The 25,847-nt window shown below is 36.2% G+C and overlaps 17 protein-coding genes and 3 pseudogenes across 20 annotated transcripts, besides 3 other annotated features; 10 read left to right on the top strand and 10 right to left on the bottom strand.

Moving 5' to 3' along the window:
* Positions 1–153: 153 nt before the first annotated feature.
* Positions 154–248: a terminal%2Cinverted (terminal inverted repeat of Maverick-3 transposon ID:TVAGG3_0149610).
* Positions 154–25,495: a mobile genetic element.
* Positions 262–1,503, bottom strand: TVAGG3_0149810 (uncharacterized protein; the record flags this gene model as incomplete). Its single annotated transcript, XM_001285984.2, has 1 exon — positions 262–1,503. The coding sequence occupies one exon, from the start codon at positions 1,501–1,503 to the stop codon at positions 262–264; it is 1,242 nt and encodes a 413-aa protein (XP_001285985.2).
* TVAGG3_0149800 (protein of unknown function, DUF4106 family) lies at positions 2,074–3,870 on the top strand (the record flags this gene model as incomplete). Its single annotated transcript, XM_051224599.1, has 1 exon — positions 2,074–3,870. The coding sequence occupies one exon, from the start codon at positions 2,074–2,076 to the stop codon at positions 3,868–3,870; it is 1,797 nt and encodes a 598-aa protein (XP_051109585.1).
* Positions 3,987–6,289, top strand: TVAGG3_0149790 (annotated as a pseudogene). The gene has a single exon. A coding segment is annotated over exon 1 (2,303 nt).
* TVAGG3_0149780 (uncharacterized protein) lies at positions 6,664–7,083 on the bottom strand (the record flags this gene model as incomplete). The annotated part of the gene is made up of 1 exon (XM_051224598.1): positions 6,664–7,083. One exon carries the CDS (start codon positions 7,081–7,083, stop codon positions 6,664–6,666), a length of 420 nt encoding a protein of 139 aa, XP_051109584.1.
* Positions 7,147–7,683, top strand: TVAGG3_0149770 (protein of unknown function, DUF4106 family; the record flags this gene model as incomplete). The annotated part of the gene is made up of 1 exon (XM_051224597.1): positions 7,147–7,683. The coding sequence occupies one exon, from the start codon at positions 7,147–7,149 to the stop codon at positions 7,681–7,683; it is 537 nt and encodes a 178-aa protein (XP_051109583.1).
* Positions 7,688–8,485, top strand: TVAGG3_0149760 (uncharacterized protein; the record flags this gene model as incomplete). The annotated part of the gene is made up of 1 exon (XM_051224596.1): positions 7,688–8,485. One exon carries the CDS (start codon positions 7,688–7,690, stop codon positions 8,483–8,485), a length of 798 nt encoding a protein of 265 aa, XP_051109582.1.
* On the top strand, positions 9,781–10,200 carry TVAGG3_0149750 (protein of unknown function, DUF4108 family; the record flags this gene model as incomplete). Its single annotated transcript, XM_051224595.1, has 1 exon — positions 9,781–10,200. One exon carries the CDS (start codon positions 9,781–9,783, stop codon positions 10,198–10,200), a length of 420 nt encoding a protein of 139 aa, XP_051109581.1.
* TVAGG3_0149740 (uncharacterized protein) lies at positions 10,217–10,687 on the bottom strand (the record flags this gene model as incomplete). Its single annotated transcript, XM_051224594.1, has 1 exon — positions 10,217–10,687. The coding sequence occupies one exon, from the start codon at positions 10,685–10,687 to the stop codon at positions 10,217–10,219; it is 471 nt and encodes a 156-aa protein (XP_051109580.1).
* On the top strand, positions 10,724–11,599 carry TVAGG3_0149730 (protein of unknown function, DUF4106 family; the record flags this gene model as incomplete). The annotated part of the gene is made up of 1 exon (XM_051224593.1): positions 10,724–11,599. One exon carries the CDS (start codon positions 10,724–10,726, stop codon positions 11,597–11,599), a length of 876 nt encoding a protein of 291 aa, XP_051109579.1.
* Positions 11,847–12,788, bottom strand: TVAGG3_0149720 (organellar and viral DNA polymerase type B; the record flags this gene model as incomplete). Its single annotated transcript, XM_051224592.1, has 1 exon — positions 11,847–12,788. One exon carries the CDS (start codon positions 12,786–12,788, stop codon positions 11,847–11,849), a length of 942 nt encoding a protein of 313 aa, XP_051109578.1.
* TVAGG3_0149710 (uncharacterized protein) lies at positions 13,200–13,400 on the top strand (the record flags this gene model as incomplete). The annotated part of the gene is made up of 1 exon (XM_051224591.1): positions 13,200–13,400. One exon carries the CDS (start codon positions 13,200–13,202, stop codon positions 13,398–13,400), a length of 201 nt encoding a protein of 66 aa, XP_051109577.1.
* On the bottom strand, positions 13,429–14,007 carry TVAGG3_0149700 (uncharacterized protein; the record flags this gene model as incomplete). The annotated part of the gene is made up of 1 exon (XM_001294829.1): positions 13,429–14,007. One exon carries the CDS (start codon positions 14,005–14,007, stop codon positions 13,429–13,431), a length of 579 nt encoding a protein of 192 aa, XP_001294830.1.
* On the top strand, positions 14,779–15,075 carry TVAGG3_0149690 (uncharacterized protein; the record flags this gene model as incomplete). The annotated part of the gene is made up of 1 exon (XM_051224590.1): positions 14,779–15,075. One exon carries the CDS (start codon positions 14,779–14,781, stop codon positions 15,073–15,075), a length of 297 nt encoding a protein of 98 aa, XP_051109576.1.
* TVAGG3_0149680 (uncharacterized protein) lies at positions 15,098–15,460 on the top strand (the record flags this gene model as incomplete). Its single annotated transcript, XM_051224589.1, has 1 exon — positions 15,098–15,460. A coding segment is annotated over one exon (363 nt), but the record flags the coding sequence as incomplete, so codon positions are not given.
* Positions 16,004–16,419, top strand: TVAGG3_0149670 (annotated as a pseudogene). The gene has a single exon. A coding segment is annotated over exon 1 (416 nt).
* On the bottom strand, positions 16,469–16,732 carry TVAGG3_0149660 (uncharacterized protein; the record flags this gene model as incomplete). Its single annotated transcript, XM_051224588.1, has 1 exon — positions 16,469–16,732. The coding sequence occupies one exon, from the start codon at positions 16,730–16,732 to the stop codon at positions 16,469–16,471; it is 264 nt and encodes an 87-aa protein (XP_051109574.1).
* On the bottom strand, positions 17,544–18,457 carry TVAGG3_0149650 (annotated as a pseudogene). Its single transcript has one exon. A coding segment is annotated over exon 1 (914 nt).
* TVAGG3_0149640 (uncharacterized protein) lies at positions 18,729–19,055 on the bottom strand (the record flags this gene model as incomplete). The annotated part of the gene is made up of 1 exon (XM_051224587.1): positions 18,729–19,055. The coding sequence occupies one exon, from the start codon at positions 19,053–19,055 to the stop codon at positions 18,729–18,731; it is 327 nt and encodes a 108-aa protein (XP_051109573.1).
* TVAGG3_0149630 (uncharacterized protein) lies at positions 19,864–20,265 on the bottom strand (the record flags this gene model as incomplete). The annotated part of the gene is made up of 1 exon (XM_051224586.1): positions 19,864–20,265. One exon carries the CDS (start codon positions 20,263–20,265, stop codon positions 19,864–19,866), a length of 402 nt encoding a protein of 133 aa, XP_051109572.1.
* On the bottom strand, positions 23,967–24,278 carry TVAGG3_0149620 (uncharacterized protein; the record flags this gene model as incomplete). Its single annotated transcript, XM_051224585.1, has 1 exon — positions 23,967–24,278. One exon carries the CDS (start codon positions 24,276–24,278, stop codon positions 23,967–23,969), a length of 312 nt encoding a protein of 103 aa, XP_051109571.1.
* Positions 25,398–25,495: a terminal%2Cinverted (terminal inverted repeat of Maverick-3 transposon ID:TVAGG3_0149610).
* Positions 25,496–25,847: the final 352 nt, after the last annotated feature.

The raw sequence follows: 25,847 nt of genomic DNA, 5'->3' as shown, positions 1-25,847 counted from the left end.
TTTTGGATCAAATCCATTTTAATAGAATTTATATACTATTCATCTATTAGTAAACACTACCGTATATTATTTTTTAAGCTATCTTATTTTTTGAACTTTTATTCAAATCTTTGGTCGCAAGAAGAATTGCATGATAAATAAAAACATTTAATCAAAAAAAAAAAAAAAAAAAAAAAAGGTAGTGGGGCTTCCAGGGGCTGCGCCCCTTCTAGCCCTGAAGATGTTTAGTATAAATGAAGTTTTTATTCTGAAATGTTTGCTTTAATGTTTTTTATGGATGGAAATGAACTGGATATCGTCTGAGTCTTCGCTTGTTTCCTCCTCTTCTTCTTCTTCGTCCGAATTGTCTTCATCTTCACAATAACCAGATAAGAAGATGGTTATTTTGGTTTGTTCTGGTTTTTTGAGAAGCATTTTGGCTGTGCCAGTAAAAACGAACTCAAGATTTTGATAGAATTGTCTGCTTGAGTGAGTGAATTTGCATACTGTAAGTGGCATTGCAACTCGGTTTGCTTGAACAGATATTATTGAAACTTCTTCTCCATCTGGTATCCGTTCAATAATATCTAAAGCGGCTGTTGTTATAATATGCATATTGTTTTCGTAATGCAATTTTGGATATATTTCGAATGGATGTGCAGCTACACCAGCTGGAGCAACAATGGAAAGATTCCAGGAGAAAGAACCGTGTTTGTTTTCATCTTCTTTCCAATTGTAAGTTAAAGGATAAGGACGAAAGTCTTTGAGTGTTTCATATAACTGTTCTCTTAAGTTTGGTTCACAGCAAATAATGAATTCGTCAATTGCTTGAAGAGATATCATAGTTGAAACATAAGGCAAATTCGACAAGAAAAAGTCAACCATTACTGTCGGGTTTTGAACTTTGTTTTCTAATGTTTCGACTGGTTTTATTATACTTTTGAAATATCTATCATAGTCATTGTTGTCTGTTAAGGACAAATTGTTTGGATAATCTGCAATGAGTCTTCTATATCTTGCTTCTGTTGTTGAGAATGAGAAGACACCTTCTGGTTCTGTAGGAGTGTAAGTTTTTAGTTGAATTTGAGCTTCAATTTGTGTCTGATTGGAGTCTGATTGGACTGAAACAACTTGAGCTTCTGTAGTTTGTTCGACTTCGGCAGTTTCTTTTGGTTGAATTTGAGCTTCAATTTGTGTCTGATTGGAGTCTGATTGGACTGAAACAACTTGAGCTTCTGTAGTTTGTTCGACTTCGGCAGTTTCTTTTGGTTGAATTTGAGCTTCAATTTGTGTCTGATTGGAGTCTGATTGGACTGAAACAACTTGAGCTTCTGTAGTTTGTTCGACTTCGGCAGTTTCTTTTGGTTGAATTTGAGCTTCAATTTGTGTCTGATTGGAGTCTGATTGGACTGAAACCTGTGTAACCTCTTTGGACATACTAGTAAAGTATGAGGATATAAGTGTTTGACCTTTAAAGAGCTTTTGTAAAGAATTGTCAGTCATGCTACTACTGTGGTCTTCCATTAGACAAAAATGAACTGACCAGAAGTTTGTGGAAAATGTATATTGAATAAAAACCGTTTTCGTCAACGGTAACCCCTTCTATAATTTTATTTTATTTAATAGTTACCGTTGGAAAACCGTTCCATCTCAAATATTGAATGAACTATAAACGTTTTTTGTTTTCTATATATACTTTTTTGTCCAACGGTAAAACTTTTTACACAACGGTTTTTGAGAGTCGTCGCCGTTGACTTTTTTGTAGAGCACTCAAAATAGTATAACTTTGTCCGGACAAGTAAGGGTCTATCGTCGCTACAGGAAAAGTTACAGGCGTTCCAAGGAAGTATACTTTGAGAAGCCTTTCCCCCTTATAGAATGAGATAGGACGGTTATTTTACAAAACTGACAACACTTTGACCGAGTAGTTTTTTGTGCTGAACAAAAAGTGTCATACAAACATCTGTCAAAAACCGCTTTTTAACTTCACTTAAAATGCCACGTAAGCTACGTAAGAATATACGTAAGAGGAAGAGAGCATTGAAACATCCAATAGTAAAACTGACACCACAACAACAGTTGCAACAACAAATTATGAATGACCCCACTATGTTGCAACAAATGTCAAGCAATCCTATGCTTTTAAACCGAGTTGTTGGTGCACAGAGTGGAGGTTTAAGAGCGGCACTTTTAGCGAAAATGGCAGGCTATGGTGGAGCTGCAGACGGAACAGCCTATAACCCTCAAAGTCAAATGAATTTGAGTTCACTCAAAAATCAAATAGCAGATGTCAAAAAGTCAAACATAGACATACAGAAACAAATAAGTGAAAACGAAAAGAAACTAGAATATGACAGACACACAAAGAAACTCAATGAGTTAAACGTAGAGAAAAAGAAGAAAGAAGAACAACTGAAAGAACTAAGTACAGAGGAATATGCGAAAAAAGTGTCAGAAAAAGCAGCAGAAGTAGCAAAAATGGAACAAGATGTCATAAATTTGAAAAACCATACTACTCAATATAAAGTACTGAAAGATGAAGAGATAAAACAAAAAGCCCTGAAGACATATATGGATAGCGATGAGTATAAAAAAGAAGTTGAAGCAAATGTAAAGGCAGAAAAACTTTTACAGTTGCAAAACCAAACCGTACAGTATGAAAACTTAGCACAAGAAAGTAAAAATAACGACGCAGCCATGCAAAAGGCAATGAAAAGCGCAGAATATATAAAAGCTAACAATGACTGGTTAGATGCCCAAGCCAACGCTAAAGCAGCCCAGCTTATAGGGTCAATAAGGACAAAAATACAAGCGGATGAAGACAGTTCAAATGAAGCTTTAACGAATGCTGACTTTAAGAACGCCTTCGAAGCTCTTCATAGTAAGGTGAAACAAGTGAACGACTTCTCATCTGGAAAGAAACTGAAGTCTGAAGGTTTCGACAAAGAGTTAAGAGAAGTAGCACAAAATATGACGAAAATAACAGATGCAGCAACGAGACAGGCAGTTCAAAGTGCCTATGACTCCGTTAGAGCAACTGTTGTGGAAAGTCAAGAAAAAGAGTTACAACAGACCAAAAAAGACCTAGTAAATGCTTTCTTAAGAACGAAAAGTCAGGTAGGACATTATGCTGCAGATGGAACATATGTGCCAGCTGGTGGAACTTATATACCACCAAACCCTCCAAGAGAAGCACCTGCACCAGGACTACCTAACACATTTACATCGTCACATGGACACAGACACAGGCATGCACCAAAACCAACACAACAACCAACAGTTCAAAACCCTGCACAACAACCAACAGTTCAAAACACTGCACCACAAACAGAGCAAGGACATAAAAGAAGTAGAGAACAAGGAAACCAAGAATTCTTAAAAATGCTTAAAGAAGAGTGTGGTTTCCCAGATACTGTTGACTTTAGTGACAGATATAAAGAAGCTATTGGAAAGTTCAAGGATGGAAATACTGACCCGAACCTATTTAGCTTTATGGCTCAGCACCAAAACGGATATAATCTCAAACCTGGAAAATACAAGCTCGCTAAGGGATATGATTTAATAGCATATCATCCAAATGACATGGATGAATTTACTCCGAGATATTTGATGTCAGAGCTAAATGACAATTCAACTTTCGTCATGAAACGCGTAAAAAATAGAGACGGAACGAAAGAACAAAAGCTTATGAATGCGGATGACGTAGATAGGGAAATTGTTAAAAACGGTCTCGGAATATATGAAATGCCAGCAGATGAGGTACAAGAAACTCCACAGGAAGAAATAGTTCAGATACAACCAGACATGGAAGAAATAGTTCAGCAACAACAGCTAGAAGAGCCTGAAGGAAACGAACAAGTCCTCCTTTGGAAACTAACCTCACAGAACTAGATGAAGATTTGGAACAGCCGAAAAATCTTGACCCTCAACAAGAGTATGCGGAGAATATGGAATATTTCCAAGAGTCTAAAAAAAATTCGGCTGACATAGTAGAAGAATATCGAAAAATGTTTGCCGACATACAAAAGACTCCAACACCAGATGAAAATATTCAGCATAGAATGGAAGAACTGAAAAAAAATGTACACAAATACAACAACCCTTTTTACTTACGAGCATTTAACGTTCAATCTTCGGATGAACTCGGTGAAGATAAAAGGTTAAATTTCAAGAAAACATATAGAAATGAAACATTGTTTAAAGTTCATTCAGAACCTAACCAAGATGGAAACAAACCTACTTTTGTTTCTGCAGACGATGGAACTACAATGAGATGGGGTCATAAAGCTAACCCGGATAGGTGGTTCATAAACTTACAACCACAATTCCAAGAAGTTGTAGACGCAATGGAAGTCAATGGTGAACCAGATATAGCTGGTATTTTAAGCGCGGCTTTAATGCCATTGAAAGATATGAAACATGCAGATATTTTGGACCAGTATGAAATGAACATGGCTGATGGAAATATAACACCTGACGTTCTAGAACATTTATCTCAAAGAACTACACAGAACCATAAAGAGATGGTATATTTGGTGAAGAGTTTAGAAAGAAAGTTAGGGAGAGAGAAGGAAGAGAACCTATTGTACATGACCTTGCAAACGAAAGTTTACAAAATGTCATAAAAACTTACTTTGCAGACAATGAACCGAGAAGGGATGAATATTTAAGAAAACTCAAATGGACAGTACCAAATGAAATGTTAGTATTGAAAAACATGTTCCTTGACAAAATAAAACCAACTACAGAAATAAACGACGCAAGACTGAAAGATTGGGTAAAAGCTTTCCCATTCACAAAAGATATAGTTGGTAACATGGAAAGAAAACCAGAATGGCTACAAAAACATATATTTGGAAACGAGCATATTCCATATGGACAGGCACTGTTTGAAGAGCTTGAACCGGAAACTCAGGAAAGAGTCATGCAAACAATACGCGAAGACTCAAATACAAACTATGACAAACTCTTTCTAGGATTATAGGTTACCTGAGATGGGCGACCAAAGAGCAAAAGGCAAAAGGCATGGAAAATTTGCAACATACTAGATGAACATGCGGCAAAGATGCAACAACTTCAAGCAGAGGGCAATGAAGGAAAAAGAAGAGTTAAAAACTCAGTCAGGAAGAAAGTAAAGCTTGGTCCAGTGGGTTCTATTATGACATTAAAATCCAACTATTCTATATTTTTACTCATATGAATGTACGCGCTCAGAATATATACGCCAACAGTTTTGGATGCTATGAACGGAAATGTTTCCGAATGGTATAACGAATGCGACATGCCATTAGAAGGTCAGAAATAGTTCCTGGAACTTACGAATATACAACTGCTGTTTCTTATGGAAACGTAGGTGAGTTTGGAGAAGGTTCTTCAACAACAGTAGATATTGCTTGCGACAGGTTTCATATAATTTCTATTGACAACTCTTTCTTATACGTGGAACAAGACATTGAAATAAAACCTTTGCCAAGTTGTCTGACAAGAAAGGTTGCAATGGAATTTTCTATGTCGGATACCAATATGCTCCAGAAGTTTTCATGGGATATAAGATATATTCTAACTCTGATTAGTTCAAACAGTAACATGGGCAAACTATGAATGGTTCGCTTTGAGAAACTCAGTAAACCACAAGCTAGAGAACAAAACAGACCAGTATGCAACTATTGAGAAAATAAGAAGACTTGACCCTAAGTTCCAGGAGTTTTATGTTAACCTTTTCTGGACAAACTGCAGCAGCAGTAACCAAAGTAAAACTTGAAACTTAGAGTTCTTTGTCATCTTTCCTCATCTTCAGGTTTTTAAGATACTTGCCAAACTGGGCAGGAAAAATTTCTATCGAACTTACTCCAAGCAAAAACTTAGTCATTGCACAACACAAGACCCATTCACTTTACAGAAGTAGTGGAACAAATAAAATGTCATTCGCCGACTTTTGCAAAACACAAGTTGACTTAGACTTTGGTTTCTCAAACCTCAACATGAAGTAAACTATTATTTCAATGCTGCTGGAGATGCTTGGGACCAGTTAAGTTCACATGCGAAAAATTTTGAATGCAAGAGAATAGAAAGCAGACTTGCAGTCTATATGTTGGACAGATATTTCAAATGCTTTAGCTGCCAAATATATTGCAGTTCCGCTTATGTTCCCTATACACCAAATATCTGTCAAGACTTTGCAGGTGAAGTTGGAAACCAAAGTGCTGACCCAGGTGCAAGAACAGATATTGCTTTAACAACTGCAATGAAACATGCAGATACTATGTTTGTACTGTTTAGACGAACTATAAATGACTATTCTTGCTTCTAACAACCTGGTATTAAATACCATATAAACATAGATGGCAAATATATCCAAGAGAAGAATATTCTACAGTTGAGGATATGAGGTCATACATTGACATTAGATGCTTATGAACTTTAACAACAACTTCACAACAACTATTAACCCTGAAATGCAAAGTTCTATTATGCATATGTGAAGTATGGACTCATACAGGAGGTCAAAAAACTCAATATACAATGGAGACCGTTCAAACTTTTGGCTTGGCATTCCATTTGCTGACTCAGAAGACTTTATGGGTGGTATTTCAACTGTTGGTAACTGTACAAATACAATATACTGGTGACAGAGACGGTCCAGATGAATGAGAGCAAAGAAGTTTACAAAACCAATAGCACTTTTCACGGAAGATGCTCTTTTGAAGATTCGTTCGATGAAACCTGCTGGGGCTCCTCAGATTGGTATAACGACAGCTTCCATCGAGCAGATTTTGGCAGCAGGTCAGTAAGTTGTTCTTGAACTGACTTCTCTCCGTCAAATATTGACAGTACGCCAGTTTTGATATAGTATTGTATTAAAACCTTACCTTTAGAAATATCGGTCAGTTTTGTTGTTATATTTTTGTCTGCTTCAAGAACTTTCACCATCTCGGTTATACCAACTTTCTTTGCTTTATGAAAATATTTTGGTTCAGCAAAGACTGCTATTCTATAACATTTTCCATTGTTTGTGTAAAGAACTATTCTGTCAATGTATTTGTATTGTTTGTGTGTATAAACTTTGTTCTGCTTCAATTCAATAAGATATCCGAATACGTCCATCTTTTTATTCTAAGTAAAATGTCATTTCCGAAAAATAGAAGCGTGAGTGTTTCAAAAGGTTTAATGGCGATGGCAGATGTGAAGTTAAATTCACCAACTCAAACAAACAGTCAAAGTGTTGTTGTCAATGTCAAAGAAAGAGATGTTGAAGTGGGGAAACCATACGAAGACGAAGATGGTATAACAATAGTTCCTGTAAAAGAACAACCAACATATCCCGAAGTTAGCAGAGACTTAAGTTCTGTTGCAGATATTCGAAATGACTACCAACAACTTAAAGACAAACTTAAAACTCAGGAGAAGATTTGTCAAGCTTTGGGTATAATGTTAAACTTGGTTGAGCACAACCCTGTAAAAGTGAACTCATATGTCATCGCACCTCATGAAATTTTGAAAGAACTATTGAAACTTTTGACAGAGGCAGACGATATAAACATCAAAGAAATAGAGCCCGACATTGCTTGCTGTGGTGTTTCATATAATGTCATTGACAAGATATACGTTATGAAAGGAGGTGAAACGTTGAACTTAAAATATAGTTTCCCAGACGTTATAAAAATATTTGACGACCACAACATTTCATTAAAATTTATTTGCTAAGTAAATGGCAGAAGATATAATGGTTTATACTATTACGACTAAAAACCCTGAGTCATATAATTCTATAACAACAAACTTACAAAGTCCTCAAGGACGATATTGTAAACTAACTTTAAACACAATGACGACTAAAGCCTGTTTTGCTCTTTTGACACCAGAAGATTTTATTGTTGTGAATGGTAAAAAATACTCCTTTGAAGATACTTACTCAGATATACCACCAACAGGTTTTGTTGACTTATTTAATACTTTAAGGACGGATGTAACATGTGCTGCAACTAGAGCAGGTTTCATTATGTTTGGATGTCCGACTGAGTTTAGTATAAACGATATGAGCTATAATACAAAACTTATATCTGGTTTTTACTACCAACAGTTTCCTATAACAGGAAAAGGTGTCATACAAGGAATGTCTATTCCATTGACATTAAGCACACCAATCTTATATATTGTTTCAAACTTAGGTTCAAAGTGTTATTCGAATGTCGACAGAAACTATTATGACCAAAAGATACTCATGCGTATAAACAACACTTTCTCTGCTGGTTTGCCTATTGTTCATTCGAATGCAGAGTTTTCAGCTTTAGTAAACTCAAACACTTTAGCAAACATAAACTTAACCTTAGTTGACGCAAACTTTGTTCCTGTAAAACTTTTATGTCCTATGTATTTGTCAATGACGGCAGAAAGTTTCGAATTGGAAGATGCAACTGGTGAAAGTATTGTATTACAAGAACAACTTCAACAACAAATAGCTCAAGAACAACAAATGCAACAAATGGAACAACAAAGTCAAGAATAAAAAAAATATTTTTTTTTATTTTTATAAAAATGTACAGAATAGACGTTTCAGATTTTTATGACTTCCAAGCGTTCAGAAATATGTGTCCATTTAGAGACTATAACAAAGCAGTCGAGAATTTGAAACGTTTAGTCATTTATGTTGACTCTGCCCCAGAATGTTATGTCATGAAAGAATGGGATGTTGTCTTTAACAAACCAAGAGCAACAATAGTTCAGAACAAGAATGTAGACAGAAACTTAAGAAAATAAAAGTCGTACAAGTTGGCATGAAGATGTTAGATGCTTGGGATATCTTATTGTCAAAGTTAGAAGATTTTTCAGTTCGAGGTATAAAGTTCTATACACCTTCTCCAAACTTCTATTCTATCTTCACTGGATATAAATATGAACAAGTAGAATGGAAAGAAAATATTATAGAAGCTTGGTTAGACCATGTCAAAGAAATTATATGCAATGGAAACGAAAGAGTCTATGAGTATATCTTATGTTGGTTTGCAAACATCTTACAACATCCAAGTGCTAAAAATGAAACTGCTCTCATTATAATTGGAAAACAAGGAAATGGTAAGAACACATTCTTTACAGATATTTTGTGCAAACTGTTAGAGGGCTATTCGAACCCGAATATGACAAACTTAGAAAACATCTGTAAATTTAACTCCTCAATAGAGAATATGAAACTTATAGTATGTAACGAACTTCAAAGTATAGATACAACAAAAGTTTTGAACTCAGATGCTTTGAAGAGTCTTATAACAGACAAAGTTGGAGTTGTTGAAAGAAATATAAAGACCAAAGAGTTTGTGAAAATGTTGCAAACTTCATTATGGTTTCAAACAATGCTGTTCCGATGAAGTTAGAAAGTTCTGACAGAAGATATGTAGTTGTCAGAACGTCAGATTCTCATATGCAAGATACAGAATATTTTGACGACTTAGCAGAAACTTTGACACCTAACTTTTACAACCACTTGTTCTCATATTTTATGACATTAGATATTTCAAAGTTCAATCCAAGACAAATTCCACATACCGAAGAAAGACAAACATTGTTAGAAGCAAACAAGAGTGTATATGAACTGTTTATAGATGAGACTAACTTTGAGTGTTTAGATGAAAGGTCGTTGTACGATGAATATAAACAATATTGTCAAGAGTATGGTTATATGACAGCGTCTAAACGAACATTCTTGGCAAATGTCAAAAATCTTTTAGATGTTCAGAAAGGTGTATATACAAAGAAAAATTTTTCTGAGTAAATTTTAAAAAAATATTTTTTTATCCGATAGAAAAGATGACGAAATATATTTCAGTAAATAAGTACATGACAGAAGTCAAAGAAGAACTAGACCCATTCGCTTATTTGAATGTTTACTTCTACCATTTTGAAAAGTCTTCATTTGACAAAGTTTGGAACATCGAACCAGTTAAGTTTGCTATTGTGACTAAAAATGGTGCGAAATTTGAAGACTTAGACATAGAAGGTTTGTTAGCAGTCAAAGAAAGTTTTGACAGAAGGTTCTCAAACCTTAAAGAAGGCAAAGCATACAAACTTGTTATACCTTATGAACCAAAGAAAGCAGACGACTATGAATATTATGAGTCTAAGATAGTTGAAGTTCAAGGTAAATTGGGTAAAAAGATTTTAGAGTCTAAGCCAGTGTTTGCTCCTAAAGAGGAAGAGAACATTGACATTGACCCAGAAATGTTCTAAAAATAAAATTTTATTTTTACATGTCAAATTTCTTTTTCTCTGGAACTGGCTCTGGTTCTTTCTTCTCTTCTTCTACTTTCTTTTCTTCTACTTTCTTTTCTTTCTTTTCTCTCTTCTTCTTCTTCTCTGGTGGAGTTATGTCAAATTTGGCGCAACCATATTTATGTAAAAGTTCTTTGTCCTTTAATAGCTCATCTATTCTGTTTTCTATTTCATCTTCAAGAACAGCGCATGTGCCTTCTTTGCATTCTAAGAACTTTTGTTGGACTTCATCTTTCCAATCGGCGTCATCTCTGTCAACAAGTCTGTCATTGACAAATTTTAAGACTTCTCTGCTTAATGTTTTATGGTTCTTGTCATATTCCCAGAAACAGAACTTTAGAACAAATTCACCTTTCTTGTTTACACTATGTAAGATTTTATGGTCGACAGATGTTTTGCTGTCAAAAAGCTTGTCTCGAATATAGATAGCGAAATCGCTAGACATTTTCAAAAAGATAAAAATTTTAATTTTTCTAAAAATATGTTAGAAAAAAAGTTTGCTGACATTGACAAGAAATTTGAGAATGTTTTGAAGAAGAACAAGAAGAAGTTAGAAAATGCTCAGATAAAACCTATACATGACAAGTTCTTATTTGCTCAGAATGGTATAACAGGTCTAATTGCACCACCTGGGTCGGGTAAGACTTTCACTTATCTTAAAATGGCTGCACAACAACAAGAACTAGATGAGAAGAACCCATTCTATGAGTTAGTTGTTATTTGTAGTACTTCTGGTCAATTTGACCAAACCGTCAATTCGTTCAAAGATATTATAAAGAAGTCTAAGTTAGTATGTATAAAGGATACTGAGTTGTTAGATTGGATAAAGAAGTACCAAAGAAGAGTTTTGAAGTATAATGCTATAAATGAGTATATAAATTCTAAGTTTAAAGACCCAAATGAGGAAATGCAGAGAATATTAGAGAAGAAACACTTCAGAAACAAACAGAAAGAGATAGAATACATTTCGAAGAAATTGCAATCTTACGATTGGAAGACTTACCCTCATAGGTGTCTTCTTATCTTAGATGACTTTGCTTCTCATCCTTTGCTTAAGAATAGAGAACAAGATATGTGTCGAATTCTTAAGAAGCTCAGACACTTTAACATCTCAGTCGTAATATGTGTACAGACAGCAAAGAGTTTAAGTAAGGATGTTAAAAGAATACTTACTGATATCATACTTTTCCCTGGATTGTCCGAAGACGATTTCATGGAACTTATGAAAGAGTCCATGGCAGGTAAGTTTGACAGACATGAACTATGGGAGAAGTACAAAGTTATACAAGACCCTCATACTTCTTTCAGAATTCATATCTACGCAAACAAAGTTCAAATTGTAAAAAGTCAAGCTTGAAAAATAAAGAGTTTTGGCGACCAGGGTTTTTTCACTACTCGCTGTTCTTCATGAAATTTCATACGGAATTCAATAAAAATAATGTTTATGTTAGAATGTTAGATCTAACATGTTTTCTAACATGTTTTCTAACATGGTCTAAAACATACAAAACTCATGAAATTTCATACGGAATTCAATAAAAATAATGTTTATGTTAGAATGTTAGATCTAACATGTTTTCTAACATGTTTTCTAACATAACTATTTACAAGCGTTTTACATGGTATATGTTGCGATGGTTCATGACTCTAAACAATTTCGTAGCTTCTATTTCTTCTGTCAGTATGTCAAAAGTTTTAACGATACCGAAAGTTTCTTTATACTTCTTCTTGACATCAGATAGAAGGAAATCTTCTGCTGTTGGATAGTTTTTGTTCAGAAATGCTAACATGTCCATTTTATCTTCTGCTGGCTTTTCTGCTTCTTTCTTTAAGTCTGCATAGTCGTTTCGCATACGTTCTATCTCTTTGACGGAGTAGTTATATTTCCTCATTGCTGCTTTACATTTTGAACATTGCGGGTTCATTTTTGCGTTATATTCTGAAACCTTACCTGCTAAAACAACTAAGGCGTCAATGGTTTTCTTTAACTCAAACATAGCGGGTCTTATTTGTTCGTTCCATACTTTGCCTCTTCTATCTTTATCTCTTATTTCCCAAACACATTTTGCAACTAATGAAACAAAGTTGTCGTAGGTCTTAAATTCTTCGGATTTGTAAAGGTCAGAGATGTTCTTATATACCATGTCGCAATCTTTGTCCATAACCTTATGGTTGCAATGAAATCCTAGAAACTCATAGTTTACCTTTCGTATGAACTTCTTTATTTCTACTGAGTCAGTTGCTTTGACTTCTATTTCGTCAAATTCGGGAATAGTGAGTTTTTGCTGCTGAATTTCAGGCAATTTGGGTAAATGGTCGATGAGGTCCTGCATTTCATAAAGATATTCTTCATTTGTTTCATCTTTCGCACTACAGTCTAAATTATTTGTTAAAAGTTCTTGCTTTATCTTCTGGATTTTTGTTTCAAAAGTATATGAAGAAGGAATGAAGCTTTTCATCTCTACCAACATTGACGTAGGATTCATGACTAACGAGTTTGGTGCTGTAGTTGTTTGAACTGTTGTTGTGCCGATTGTTGAAATCATATCTTTTATACAAAATAAAAAAATAAAAAAAATAAAACTAATTTTATTTTTATTTTTGGTGTAAATTTCATGAAAATTCAAGAGTTTTAGACCATGTTAGAAAACATGTTAGAAACATGTTAGATCTAACATTCTAACATAAACATTTTTTTGCTGAAAAAGTGTCATTTTTTTCATGTCAGAAGACTCGAAGGTGCAACACTTCCAAAATACCGACGAACTCAGAAGAGCAGCATGGCAGTATCTTCTTGACAACTTCTTTGAGTTCTCCAGGTACACCTTGGAAAATGCTGAAGAACTCCGACACAGAGAATTTGGAGAAATTGCACTCCAATACTACATTGACAAACAAAGGGTAAACAAAGGGTAAAATAAGACTAAAAACTTAAGGTTTAAAAAAGTGACATTTTTATGAGCTCCGAGTCACCGAGAAAACTTGGTCAGATGTTAGCAGCTTACTTCCCTGAGGAGGATGGAAGCGTTACATACGTAAGGTTCAAAAACAACGAACCTGGAATTGCGTACAAAATTCGCAATTACATGACCATGGAAGAGTACGAAAGGTTCCTACAAGAGAAACCAGCTCTAAACAACTCAGAAAAGAAAGAATAAAAAGTTTAACTCGTAATTGTTTATTTTTTTACTTGTATGGGCAAGCTGCAAGAATGAAGTCGACTATCTCAGTCTTTGTCTTGACCAGTTGGACTGCTCTTGCGAGTACGTCTGTTTTGCGGTCTCCAGCTGGTGTCTGACCTTCGTAATTGCGCATGTTCTTGAGAGCTCCAGTTGTAAATGATTGTAGGATGAAGAGTCTCTCAGACTGCTTGAGGTAGTCTTCACGGTCACGAACCGAATCTGTGGTACGAGTCGAATCGGTCGATTTGAGGGAAGAGACTGAAAGCCTGTCGTCTTCCATAGGGGCTGTGGCATAATCTTTGCGTAAGCGGTTCAGACCTTCTTCGAACTCTTGGTCTCTCTTGGACTGAGATTGGAATTGCTGGGGTGGAGCTTGCTGGAACATCCAAGGGTTGGGGAAGTAAGGCATAGGCTGAGGAGGGTAGTTCGGGAAGCCTTGTAGTGGGTAGTAACCTTGAGGTGGAAATTGGTAGTAAATCGGAGGTACTTGCTGGAACTGAGGTTGCTGAGGAGACTGTTGTGGTTCTGCAGCTTTCGGTTCTTCTGGTTTGGGAATGGACTCGGTTGGTGGGATGTCGGACATTCGTTTGTGGCTTAACCGTCGGACCACAACGATAAAAATCTCTGCTACTAGCAGTACTGCTACTGTCAGTAGCAGTACTTTTACTGACAGTAGCAGTACTTTTTCTGACAGTAGCAGTACTTTTACTGACAGTAGCAGTACTTTTTCTGACAGTAGCAGTACTTTTACTGACAGTAGCAGTACTTTTACTGACAGTAGCAGTACTTTATCGTCGAAAACCCTCTCAAATTTTCCTTTTTTCTGCTCCTAGCAGTACTTTTACTGTCAGTAGCAGTACTTTTTCTGACAGTAGCAGTACTTTTACTGACAGTAGCAGTACTTTTTCTGACAGTAGCAGTACTTTTTCTGACAGTAGCAGTACTTTTACTGACAGTAGCAATGGTCGAGGTCGAACCTACCGACGAGGCAATTTACCTAATTGAAATTAACGAGCTTGTTAAAGACTTCCTCAGGCAGAATGTAAAAGGCAAGCTTGTTAACTGTTGGATAACGGGAAGGGCTGCCTTGAATCTCGAGACTTCGACTGGAATTCCAATTCAAATACCAGACGGGACAGCCTACGACGACATAAAGCAAGCAAAGAAAGAAGCTCTTCTCAAGTTCTTTGCCAAGCGTCCTTGGATACAACTTCCAAACAGAGAGAACCCTTTCCCAAGAATGAGCCAAATTCTCAAGGGTCTCCTTCACTTCTCGGGTCAGCCGTTCTACATAACCTGTGAAGGCGACATCCAACCAGTTCAGTAAACATCTCACTTTCACTTCACTTTTTTTATGTTTTTACTCACACTCGTACTCAACAGGTTTGTGTACAACTATTTCAACTGTGAACCTTGTATTGACCGGTCTTCCTGTAAATGCAAGTTTGGTCAATACACAGTTTATGGTGGCAAGAAGGACAGTGGGGAATGTTATTCTGACATCTGTTGTTGCGCTCGAGAGAGATTTGAAATTTCAGAGCCACCTCCCCCAAGAACTCCAACACCAACACTCAAGTTGCCAAAGACTCATGTGAAGAAGAAGCCTTCTGGTAAGTTTCTTATAGCCATATACATGGCACGTTTAGAGTAAAAACATTTTTTTCATTTTTTGAATGAAGCAAGTTAAATTCGTTCCACACCAATCTCAATGGACCGATGAAGAGTTTCAAGCCATGCTTGAAGACGTTGAGAACGACATAGACGGCGAACTTGAAGGAGCTCAAACCACAATTGCAACCAAAATTGCACAAGTCAAGGAACAGATAGCTCCACTTAAAGCTACCAAAGCTACTCTTGACCTCATGGATAGTTACCGTTTAGAAGTAAAGAGTGGAATAAGACAATTAAAATTAAAACTTCTAAACTACGAAGCTATACTCCAAAAGTTAGCAGAAATGAGAAGACTTTACCAGAGCTACTTACATGTAAGGGACTTACCTTCAAGCAGTCCGACCAAAGATGAATTTTCTGACATTGTCCCAATTTTGTCCGAAAGTCAGCTCAGATGTTTTGAACTGCTCCCAACATATCCAGAATATGAACGTTTGCCTGAACTCTTCCGCAATCTCAAAAAACGTTTTTTGGTTCTCATGTTCGAAACTTTTATCGGAAGAGACAACAAACGTTCAGAAGAAGAACAAGATATTATTTTAAACTTGTTGTATGACATAACTGTCATAACAAGCTTTTTGAAGTAAAACCGTCATTCTCAAACCACTTCATTTTTTCGATGTCCGAACAAGCACCGAAGCCGAACACAATGGCAGATGTCCTTTCAATGTTGCCAGACAAGCGCCCAGTTCAAATTCAAATTTTGAATTTGAAAGCTCATCTGACAAACACCGTTAAGACTCTCCAAAGTAGTCTTATGGAAGAGATGACCAAGCTCAAAGCCGATGTCCTCATGAACCAAGCTTCCAATGAGAAATGCCTGAATGATTTGACGGAAACCTTGCGCATTTACGCGAGAGAGAACCGAGACCTTGCCAGACTCATCTACCGTTTCTTCGAAGAGATAGACGCCATCTGGAAGGTACTCGGAAAGGACAGAACATGCAACACCGTAATTCGTGAACACAGAATTGAAGAAGGAATTGTCGAGGAAGAAGAGAAACACGAAGAAGAGGAAGAGGAAGAAGAGGAAGAAGAGAAACACGAAGAAGAGGAAGTTTGGGCAACCCTTGTTGCCGATGACACTTACGAAATTTCCCAACCCTACCCATACCAAATCCGCAACAGGGAGACCGGCAAGGTTCTTACCCCAGTCCTCAACAACTTGGGACACTTGAACCTTAACCTTCGGAATCGCGGTTCAATTTCCATGGGCAAGCTTGTCGCAATTCAATGGGTTCCAAATCCAGGCAAGAAGACGAAGGTCAGACACATTGACGGTGACAAGCTCAACAACCGTAAGGAGAACCTCGAGTGGTTCTAAGAGTAAAAAAATTTTATTTTAGGGGGAAACCCCAAGTAAATTTAGGTGTTTATTTGGATAAGTATGTGAAATTAAGGTCAATTTGCAAAATTAGTTCCCGACCTTTGAATTGGACTCTTTCGTTCTCCCAGTTGCGTAGGAGGTCGTCCCAGAGGAGTTGGTAGATTTGCCAATCCAAGGACGATTTGTCCTCCCAGGCATTGAGGATGTACTGCTCGTAGAGTTTCATGACCTCTGCCTTGCACCAGACACCCTCTCCCTTGGAACGTAAGGCTTCTTCGAAGTGCTCGAATGCGATTGGCTGCGTGACCATCTGAAATGACACTTTTTGTCCGTTTGGTCAATGTTCGTGTCTCGTGCCATAGTCGACGAAAATACAGACAAACAGGTTATATATGAGTTTGAGACCAAGAATGGTGTAACTCGACCTGTCCGATTCAAAGACTCCGAGGGCGACCATGAAATTAAACGGAAATTAGCTAGGAAGGAATATAAAAATTTTTTATTTCATGCAATGTTTTATTTCTGTGCCGTCTTCAAGTATGCCCCAGTACTTACGCTTGGAGAGGACATGAACTTCGGTGAAAATTTTGTCCAATTTGAATTGACCCATCTTTTCACCGACCATGCCCATTTCAATGAGTTTGTTGTACCCTTCTTCGTTCGTCATGAGTGCGTCAATGTTCTCATAGTAAACCTTCACTTTGGATTTGACTTCGGAGAAGAATTTGTTGTAGTTGTCAAGGACTGCCTTTGCGAACTGAGGGTAAGACCAATGTTCGACAATAGGTTTTAATGTGGTTACTAAGCCACTTTGACCTTGAGTGAATTCGTACTTCAAAACAAAAGGAGAAAACCTTTCAACAAAGTTGTCGACCTTCTCATAATGTTTACTCTTCATCTCTTGAGGTTTCTTAATGGAATATCCCCATGTCGAATTCATAAGCAATTTGAGTGTCATTGCAAGTTTGGGGTTTGAAGCTTTCCTAATATCATACAGTTGTTGTATGACTTTTCCAACTGTATAGTTCCTTCCTGGAACTCACCATCTTCGTTTGGAATTCCAGTCGGGATATATTGGACGAACCTCATGTACGCAGCGTTAAGGTCGACATAGTATTTTTTCATGAGTCGAACTTATCGCATCCAATTGGTCCAGTTTGTGGAAATTCAAGTGAGTCTCTTATCTTCTGAGAAACTTCTCCTGTTATCTCATAAACATCGTCGAAGCAACCTGTTTCATATAAAACCTTCTGACCTAACTCAGATGCTCTCCAATACAATTTGACGTCAATTGGATGTCTCAATGGAAGTTTGTTTATAGCATCTTGAAGTTCTTGCAACCTCATTGGAAGTTCTTCTGGTTCAGGTTGGTATCCGAACAATCCAACTCCTTGTGAATTGTGTACTTCTTTTGTACTAGAACTTTGTCTGGAACAACTTTTGGTCTTGCTAACAGTGAAAAGTTTGTTTCGTCTTTTGGTACAAAAGTTTCTGTCAGCTTGTCATCTGGAATTGGTTCCAACAAACCTTTCTCGAAAAGAATGTTTACAGCTCTGACAATGTTGCACTTGCCTTTTCCGAACAATGGGTTTGTAAGACTTTCGTTCAACATGAAGTGGTTGTGGACAATTACAATCTTCAACCATGGTAAGTCTTTGTCAACAACATAGTCGTCATGTGAAGAACCTTTAGCTGTAGGTATGTTGACTCGGATATTGACATTTGCCAACGGTGCAATTTTTGCCAATTGACCTCTGAGAATGTACCTTGTCTTCACACATGACTCAAGATACTTCATCTTCTCATCTGTAACAAGACCAGAGTTCCTGAGACATGTAAGAATACAAGGTTCATTGACAATTGTTTCAATTGAATTGTAAATTCCATACCTTGTCAAGTCAATGTCAGACTTATTTATGAACGGGAAGTATCCAGCATGTTGTCTGACTGCTTGAGGGTTAGGTTGGTACCATTCGAACTTGACACTTGCAATTCCTTCAATTGCATTCAAAATGTCTGAGTCGGAGTCAACCATTTGTTCTCTCTTTGTAGTCTTGAAAGCGTCAAGAAGTTGGCTGTTGTGACATTGCCATGTGCATAGTAAATGTGACCATCCAAATCTGTTACGGTATCTGAGATTGTATCCTTTCTTATTTCCGTCTTGAATGCAGCAAGTACTCCCATGAAGCCTTCTTTGTTCTTTCCTTCGTCAAAGTTTACTGTAAAGGTTCGACCAGATGTAATTTGACTTCTAACTTCACGTACTTTTCATATGCATATCTTGTTCTTTCCATGGGAGCATGTCTTCACCTTCCTTTTTTCCTTCTCAAAGGATGCAATTGTTCGTCATGTTTCCAGTAGAATCTGGCAAAGCCGTCGTGTCCTTCAACTTGAGGTTCACTAACATCGAAAGGCATGTCCATAAGACGTTCTTCTTCTAACCTCTCTAGTCTGTTTGGATAATTGGCACGTGCTGTTTCCAAATCCATTTCGTAGCGAAGACCAGACAATTTGTCATAGACTTTTATGGGTCTTCCCTTCCTATATTTAAAATTCTTCGAAACTCTCCAACCATATCTTTGTAACTCTGCTTTTATTCTAGCAGACTTTCTATCCATTCTATATGGGGGCATTTTTATAAAAATAAAAAAATTTTTTTTCTTTACTTTACATAACCGCCTGCTGCCATAAGTCTTTGACGCCAACCCATACCAGCTAATGAAGGTTGACTTGGTTTAGTTTGGAAACTAAACTTTGGTTTTTGGTTTATCTTCAGTTTTTGGTTTTTCTTCTTCTATCGGTTTTTCGTCACTTTTCGGTTCCTCTGACTTTACTCACTTGCAGGAACAGTTGTGTCGTCAACATCTTCATAAATATCATATGCCATTTGTTTTTGTTTTCCTTTCAACTTTTTGTGTTTGTTGTAAAGTTTAGAATATTTCGACTCTAAGTCAATGAGATGTTCTATAATGAACTGTTGGTCAGTGAAGTAAACTTTTCCATCTGTTGTCTCGAAAGCTCCTTCAGACTTCAATATTTTATTTGTGAGAGTCTGTTTCTTTTTTGAGATACTAGCCGTTCCATTTCTATGAAAAGTGACTTTGTAGTTAGGGTTTGTATTTCCAGACCTGGCACTTTCTATTATTGAATTTTTCTCTTCATCTGTAAGTTCTTTGACAGGTTTTGACAATGGTTCTGAACTTTTTGTTTGTGGTGTCAAATCTACCGTTTCAACTTCTTCGGTCATTTCATCTCAGTAAAAAATTTTAGTTTGGTTTGTTTTCAACTGGTTGTTTAGGTTTTTTAAGTCGGTCTAAAACTTCCTGAGGTATAGGAAGAACTTGACAAACACGTGGTTGTGTAACTGCTGGAAGTCGACAAATCCATCTTGAACCCATTTGTCTCAATGCTGTATTGTTCATTTCATCTCAGTAAAAAACTTTACATTCCCCACGTTTGAGGTGGTTGCGGTTGGTTATTGTTTACCCACTGTTGTGCATGGTTATATCCTCTGTTAAAGAATCTTTCACCTTGGTCCATATAGTGTCCTGCTTGGTTATAGTAGTCATTTGCTTTGTTATAATAGTTTCCTGCTTGTCTTCCTACATTGTCCATCCATCCTTGAACTTTTCCTCTTGTTTCAGGATTTGGAATAAGATTTGCTGCATCTCGTGCTACATCCCAACCTTTCTGTACAGTTTGTATAATAGGTTGTGCTTTCTCTTTAAGTATACCTAATGTACTCAAAATCTTCCTTCCAACTCCAAATACACCTCTGGCTATTGTTCCCACTGCGGGTAAAAATCTGGATGCAACTCCTGCTAATGCGCCAAATAAACCCATTTCTTATAGGGTAAAAAATGACGAATCCAAACAAGGACCCCTATGTTTCTAAGGCAACAAAGAAAGCACTCATGATAAAAATCTTTAGTTCAACACCAAATGCTTGGTTTATGGATATCTTGGAAAACATTCCGAGGTATAGAGAAGATGGACCACCATACTGGCTAATATTTGTCGGTCAAAACACAAGATACTGTGAAGCCATACCATTATGGTCCAAAAATATTTTAGATGTGAAAACTGCTTTGACAATATTCGTTGACAAATACCATCCAACAAAACTGACATCTGACTGTGAAAGTTCTTTCAAATCAGACGATATTAAAAACTATCTGCGTTCAAAAAATGTAAACCAATATTTCATTGTCGACCAAAACCATTCTGCTCTTGGTGTCATTGACAGTTGTATAAAAATCTTAAGAGACTTAAACCAACCACAAGGTGGTGAAGCAAATGAAATGTCATATGACGACAAATATAGACATTTCTCCATGGCAAAGATGAGACAAGTTTTAAATATTTACAATAACCGTAAACAAAAAGGTTTGGGAAACCACTCCCCCGAAGAAATGAAAAACAACCCTGACTTAGAGAAAGACTATATATTTAATAGTTTAGTCAAAAGAGACAAACAAGAAAGAATGCCAGGCTTCAAACTTAAGAAAGGTGACAAAGTAAAAATAGAAATACCTAAACGCGACCCATATGAAAATACTATTGACTATGACAACAATGGGAACCCGACAGGTACTCACCTTCGTGTTCGTAAAAATAGAAGAAAGTATACAAGAGAATATTATGAAGTTTTAGGCAAACATGGCAAAATGTACAGACTGCAAGCAGAAGATAAAACTACTATTGTCAGACCTCGTTTCAAACTTGTTAAGGTTCAAGGTGGTATACTTTCAAAGACAGTTCCTAACAAATATAAGACAACTCCTGACGAATATGCTAAAGAAGTGGAACATGACGACTAAGCAATTCTATACCATGCGTAAACTGTCATGTAAGGTGGCATATAGTCTTTACTTTGTCCCGTTGTTTGCGTATACCCTGAAACGCGATGTGTATGGTTTCCTCCTCCCTCAGTGTTACTCCAGTAACAATCTATAGCAAACTTAACGTTGTCTTTAACATCATATCCTTTACCTTTTATCATTCCTGACCAATCCCAATATCTATGCTTATACCAACCTGCTTGAGATGTACTTAAATCTATGTAGTGACTGTGTGCAGGTAGGTTTTCACCTGAAATCGTTTTACTTCCACCTGTTTCCTTTGAAGAGTTTGCACAATACAAAAACCTGTCGACTATTTGAGTCCAAGTTCCGAGACCAAGTACTACTTCTGGTCTGGTAGAGTTCATTGACGTGTAAATAGAACCTATAGGATATAGTGTTTGAAGTATTTCTGTCTTTAACGTTTGAAGCTCTGTTTTGTCAGCTTTTTTATCATATAAATCTTGAGCAGTGAATTTAACTTTTTTTTCATCCTCCATGACATAGACATTTCTACATCTAATGTATCTCATCGTTGTTATGTCTTCTTCCGATGTTAAACCTTGTGGAAAGTTAGGAGGTTTCCAATCTAATACATCCCCACCAGCTCCTTCAACCGTTCCTTCAATATTTTCTATACCAACAGTTGCGAAGAAATCGTGTGTATGTCCAACGTCACTTTTCCTGTTTAAGGTTTCTTGTAAGTTTGTAATATTTGCAATGGTATGTGTATGGTTCTTATCCGCTTTAAGGTCTAAACATCCTGAAACCCACCCTGTATTGGCTTTACCTTCTAAAATCTTCGATGTCCGTTCATTATACCATTCAACCCTTTCTTTAATTTCATTGTCTTTTTCATCCACATATTCCTTATCTGCCTTCTTCACTAACGCACTAGCCATACAACCCCTATCTACCTTCTCCTCTAACTCACTGTTGACATATGTTTTGTCAGCTTTCTTTTCAAGGCTAACGTTTAAGTCTGTTATTTCAGATATAGAATGTGTATGTCCAACGTCACTTTTCCTGTTTAAGGTTTCTTGTAAGTTTGTAATATTTGCAATGGTATGTATATGAGTCTTTTTAGAATATTCGTTTTCAGCTCTTGTCACTTCACTTGACATTTTATTGTCAACATATGTTTTGTCCGCTAGTTCAGGATGAGTATGTTCTTTCGTTGCATATGTTGCATCTGCTCTGTCATGTTCTTCTTGAACTTTTTCAATGACATACTCTTTGTCAGCTTTGTTGTCAACATCTGCTTTCAAAAGAAGTTCATCTATAGGTTTCTCGTTTAAAGTTCCTTTTGTTGGATTTATACAAACAGTATGGTTCTTATTGTCTTGAAATAGAAACTCGTCTGTCATTGGGTTTATCGTCAGTTTTAAGTTTCCTTCTTTCAATGACTCAGATATCTTAGAATAGTTTGAAAAGTTTGTTGTGTTCTTATTTAGAGCTTGCAAAATGAGTTGTCGGTTGTGTTGTATTTCTCTCATAGACGCTGTTTCTTTCGACATTTTTATTCTAGATAAAATATGCTTTCAATAGAAAAAGAAAATTCAAGAGTTGCTACAACTAAACCATTAGATGAACTTTTTACTAACGTAGGTCAAAAGTTGAGACAGAGACCGTAAAGCATGAAGGCTAATCGTTTTGACTACCCATTGAGATGGTTAAGAGACCCATCCGTCACAAAAGCTATTGGCTTTCGTAGAATGAAGTTCATTTCAGAAGCCATACATGGTTTCCCATTTACGGTCGCTTTTGAAATTCGATACTATAAACAAAGAAAAACGTACGTATGAGAAATTTGAACAGGGAAAACTTTTACAAGTTAGTTTGCTTGTAAACTTAGAAACAACTCTTCAAGCTTTTCAAGAAAAAATAAACGATATCTATCTCGAATATGCAAAACAGTACAACATTGACGAAGGAGAGTACCATCTCGATATTTTATATGACAGGAAAAATGCAACTGTTAAAATCAATAGAATAGAAGACCTTGGAGAAGACGTTTATATTTCTACAAAATATAACAACTTGGCATGGTATAGATTTTTGAGGATGTTAAATCAGCCTGCAGAATATCCAGTACACCCGAACTTTTATGAAGTCGAAAAACCCTAATGGAACATATGAAAATGTTTTTCGACTCAGATTGCTATTATCGTTCATGCTTCATTTTTCTGGTGCACAAAACTCTTTTTTATGCTTGGCAAATGACTTTTACGAAAAACCTACAAAGCTATATGAACCACCAAGTGGAAGTATTTCAGACTTTCAAGTATGGTTTACAACAGATGGAAGAAAGAGAATAGTTCCATTATACCATGCGTTTTACTTAGAACTTAGTCTCATATACAACTACTATCGAACGGTAAAAATATAATTTTTAATACGGTTGAGGTGTTGGATTTGGTTGCAACTTGACTGTGGTGCAGGTTCAGGCTGTTGTATAACAGGAGCTTGTTCTTCTGGTTCAGGGTCTTTAGGTATATAATCCAACGAACTGACCTACTCTTTTACCAATATTTTTGACTCCGTTCCAAATTCCTCTTCCGACAGATTTTTTCCATTCCATATACCTCTTCCAAACATTTCGAAAGAAGTTTCCTATTCTTCCAAAGAAACCCATTTTCTATATGTAAAAATCTAATGTCCGCCTAGTCTCTTACGTTTTCCTGTTGAGTTCCATAGCATTCTTTAACTGGAGCTCATACATTCTGTTTCTCTCTGGTAGAAAACATATTCTGGGTCAACTCCTGTGTTCGCGTCATCTGCATAAAGTTGTTTATATCCCACTTCAGGGTTTGTATAAAACTCTTTCCATCTCATATTTGCATACCATGGTGGCAAACCTAACGCAGCGTCATTTGACATGGCAGTTTGCATTTGTACATCTGTTGGCACTTGACCATAGTTTGCCATTGCAGTTTGTATTCTAACTTCATTTGGAATATTCTCTGGGTTTGGTTGTCCAGGTTGCTGCGCATTCGCTAAGTTCTGTGCGTCCATTTAATATTAGATAAAAATATCTCTTACGAGTACATATACTGGACATTTGCAGGCATTGGTTCATCTTCATATTCTCTGTACCTTTCTGCCACGTCAAAGAAATAAATGACACAATGGAAAAAAACCTAAAACAAGTAGTCCTATTTCAAACCACATTTACTTACTAATAAAATTTCTTTATTGTGACACTTTCTCCAGTTTATAGGACCTCTCTCATATTCTATCTTGTCATATATATAAACTCATAGTCATGTATGTCCTCTAACCATCTCATGACACTTTCCAAACCACTTTTATCGGATGTAAAGTAAAAGCATGGATGGTTATGTAAACGTCTAAAGTTTCTAAAGAGTCTCTCAAAGTCCAGTCTACTTGGTATTGAAAATCCCATGTGTTATAGAACGGCGGGTCCACTATAAAGAAAACATTTTCCTTGTCTTTATATTTTTCATACAACTCTGTCCAATGACATCTCACAAACTCTATACCCTCAATATATTTTTCTATGTCCTCTTTGAAAACATTTGTATAGTTAAGATATAAAACTTTTGACATAAGTGTTTCAATGTCATGAACTCTTATAGCACCACTATATAATAGTCTAGCAGATATACTATTCCAGTCTATATATTCTGCTTTTTTCAAAACCTCTCTCACAATATTTTTCTTATCTAATGGTATACGTTCCATCTTACCTATAGGTATCTTTTCTTTTAACTCTTTCAATATATTGTTTGTGTCTGGTATATGTTTGAGACGGTCCATATAGTTGTCGAAGTCATTGCATATAATCTTTGAGTCTGGGAATATTGTATGGCACAAATGGGATATATAGAAACTTCCACCGAACAAATCTACAAATGTTAGACCATTCGGTAGTTTCTTAAGTTCTCTCAATATAATATCTTTACATCTACTCTTATTTCCAAAGAAGGGTAACGGTGGTTTTGTAAAATTCATTTTATATATATAATAAAAATGTTTTTTCCTGAAAAGTGACAGAAAAGTGACAAAGCATGAAAACATATATAATTTGTGAAAAGCGACACATTATATAATGTTTTCGACCCAGAAGAAGGCTTCTTCCCAGAAGCAATGGAGGAAGAAGAAGAGTCCTCCGAATAAAAACTTCAATTATACTAAACATCTTCAGGGCTAGAAGGCACGAAGTGCCTGGAAGCCCCACTACCTTTTTTTTTTTTTTTTTTTTTTTTTTTAATCAAAGTCAATTTTATTTTTCATATTCAAATGGACTGAGTGTTAACATTTAACATTTTTTGCTAATTGTCGTCAAAAATTAGGCGTAAAGCAAAAATTGATATTTCATATGGTTTTATGATAGATAAGCATTATATTCCCACTCATTATATTCGTAAATTTTGAGGTTTATCCTTCGCTTTTAAGATCATTGAATTTGATTTTTATATAAAATAGTTAGATATTAGAAAATAATATGAGTTTATGTGATATTATTTTTCAGAAGATTTTGTGTACTTCTTCAAAATTTTATTTTTTTATTAAAAAGAATCTTTACAAAATATACATTTACTTTAATTAATATTTAAAAAC

Source organism: Trichomonas vaginalis, chromosome IV (assembly GCF_026262505.1).
Source record: "Trichomonas vaginalis G3 chromosome IV, whole genome shotgun sequence".
NCBI lineage: Eukaryota > Parabasalia > Trichomonadida > Trichomonadidae > Trichomonas > Trichomonas vaginalis.
Note: the sequence above shows the minus strand (reverse complement) of the source record. Positions and strands in the feature narration are given on the sequence as shown.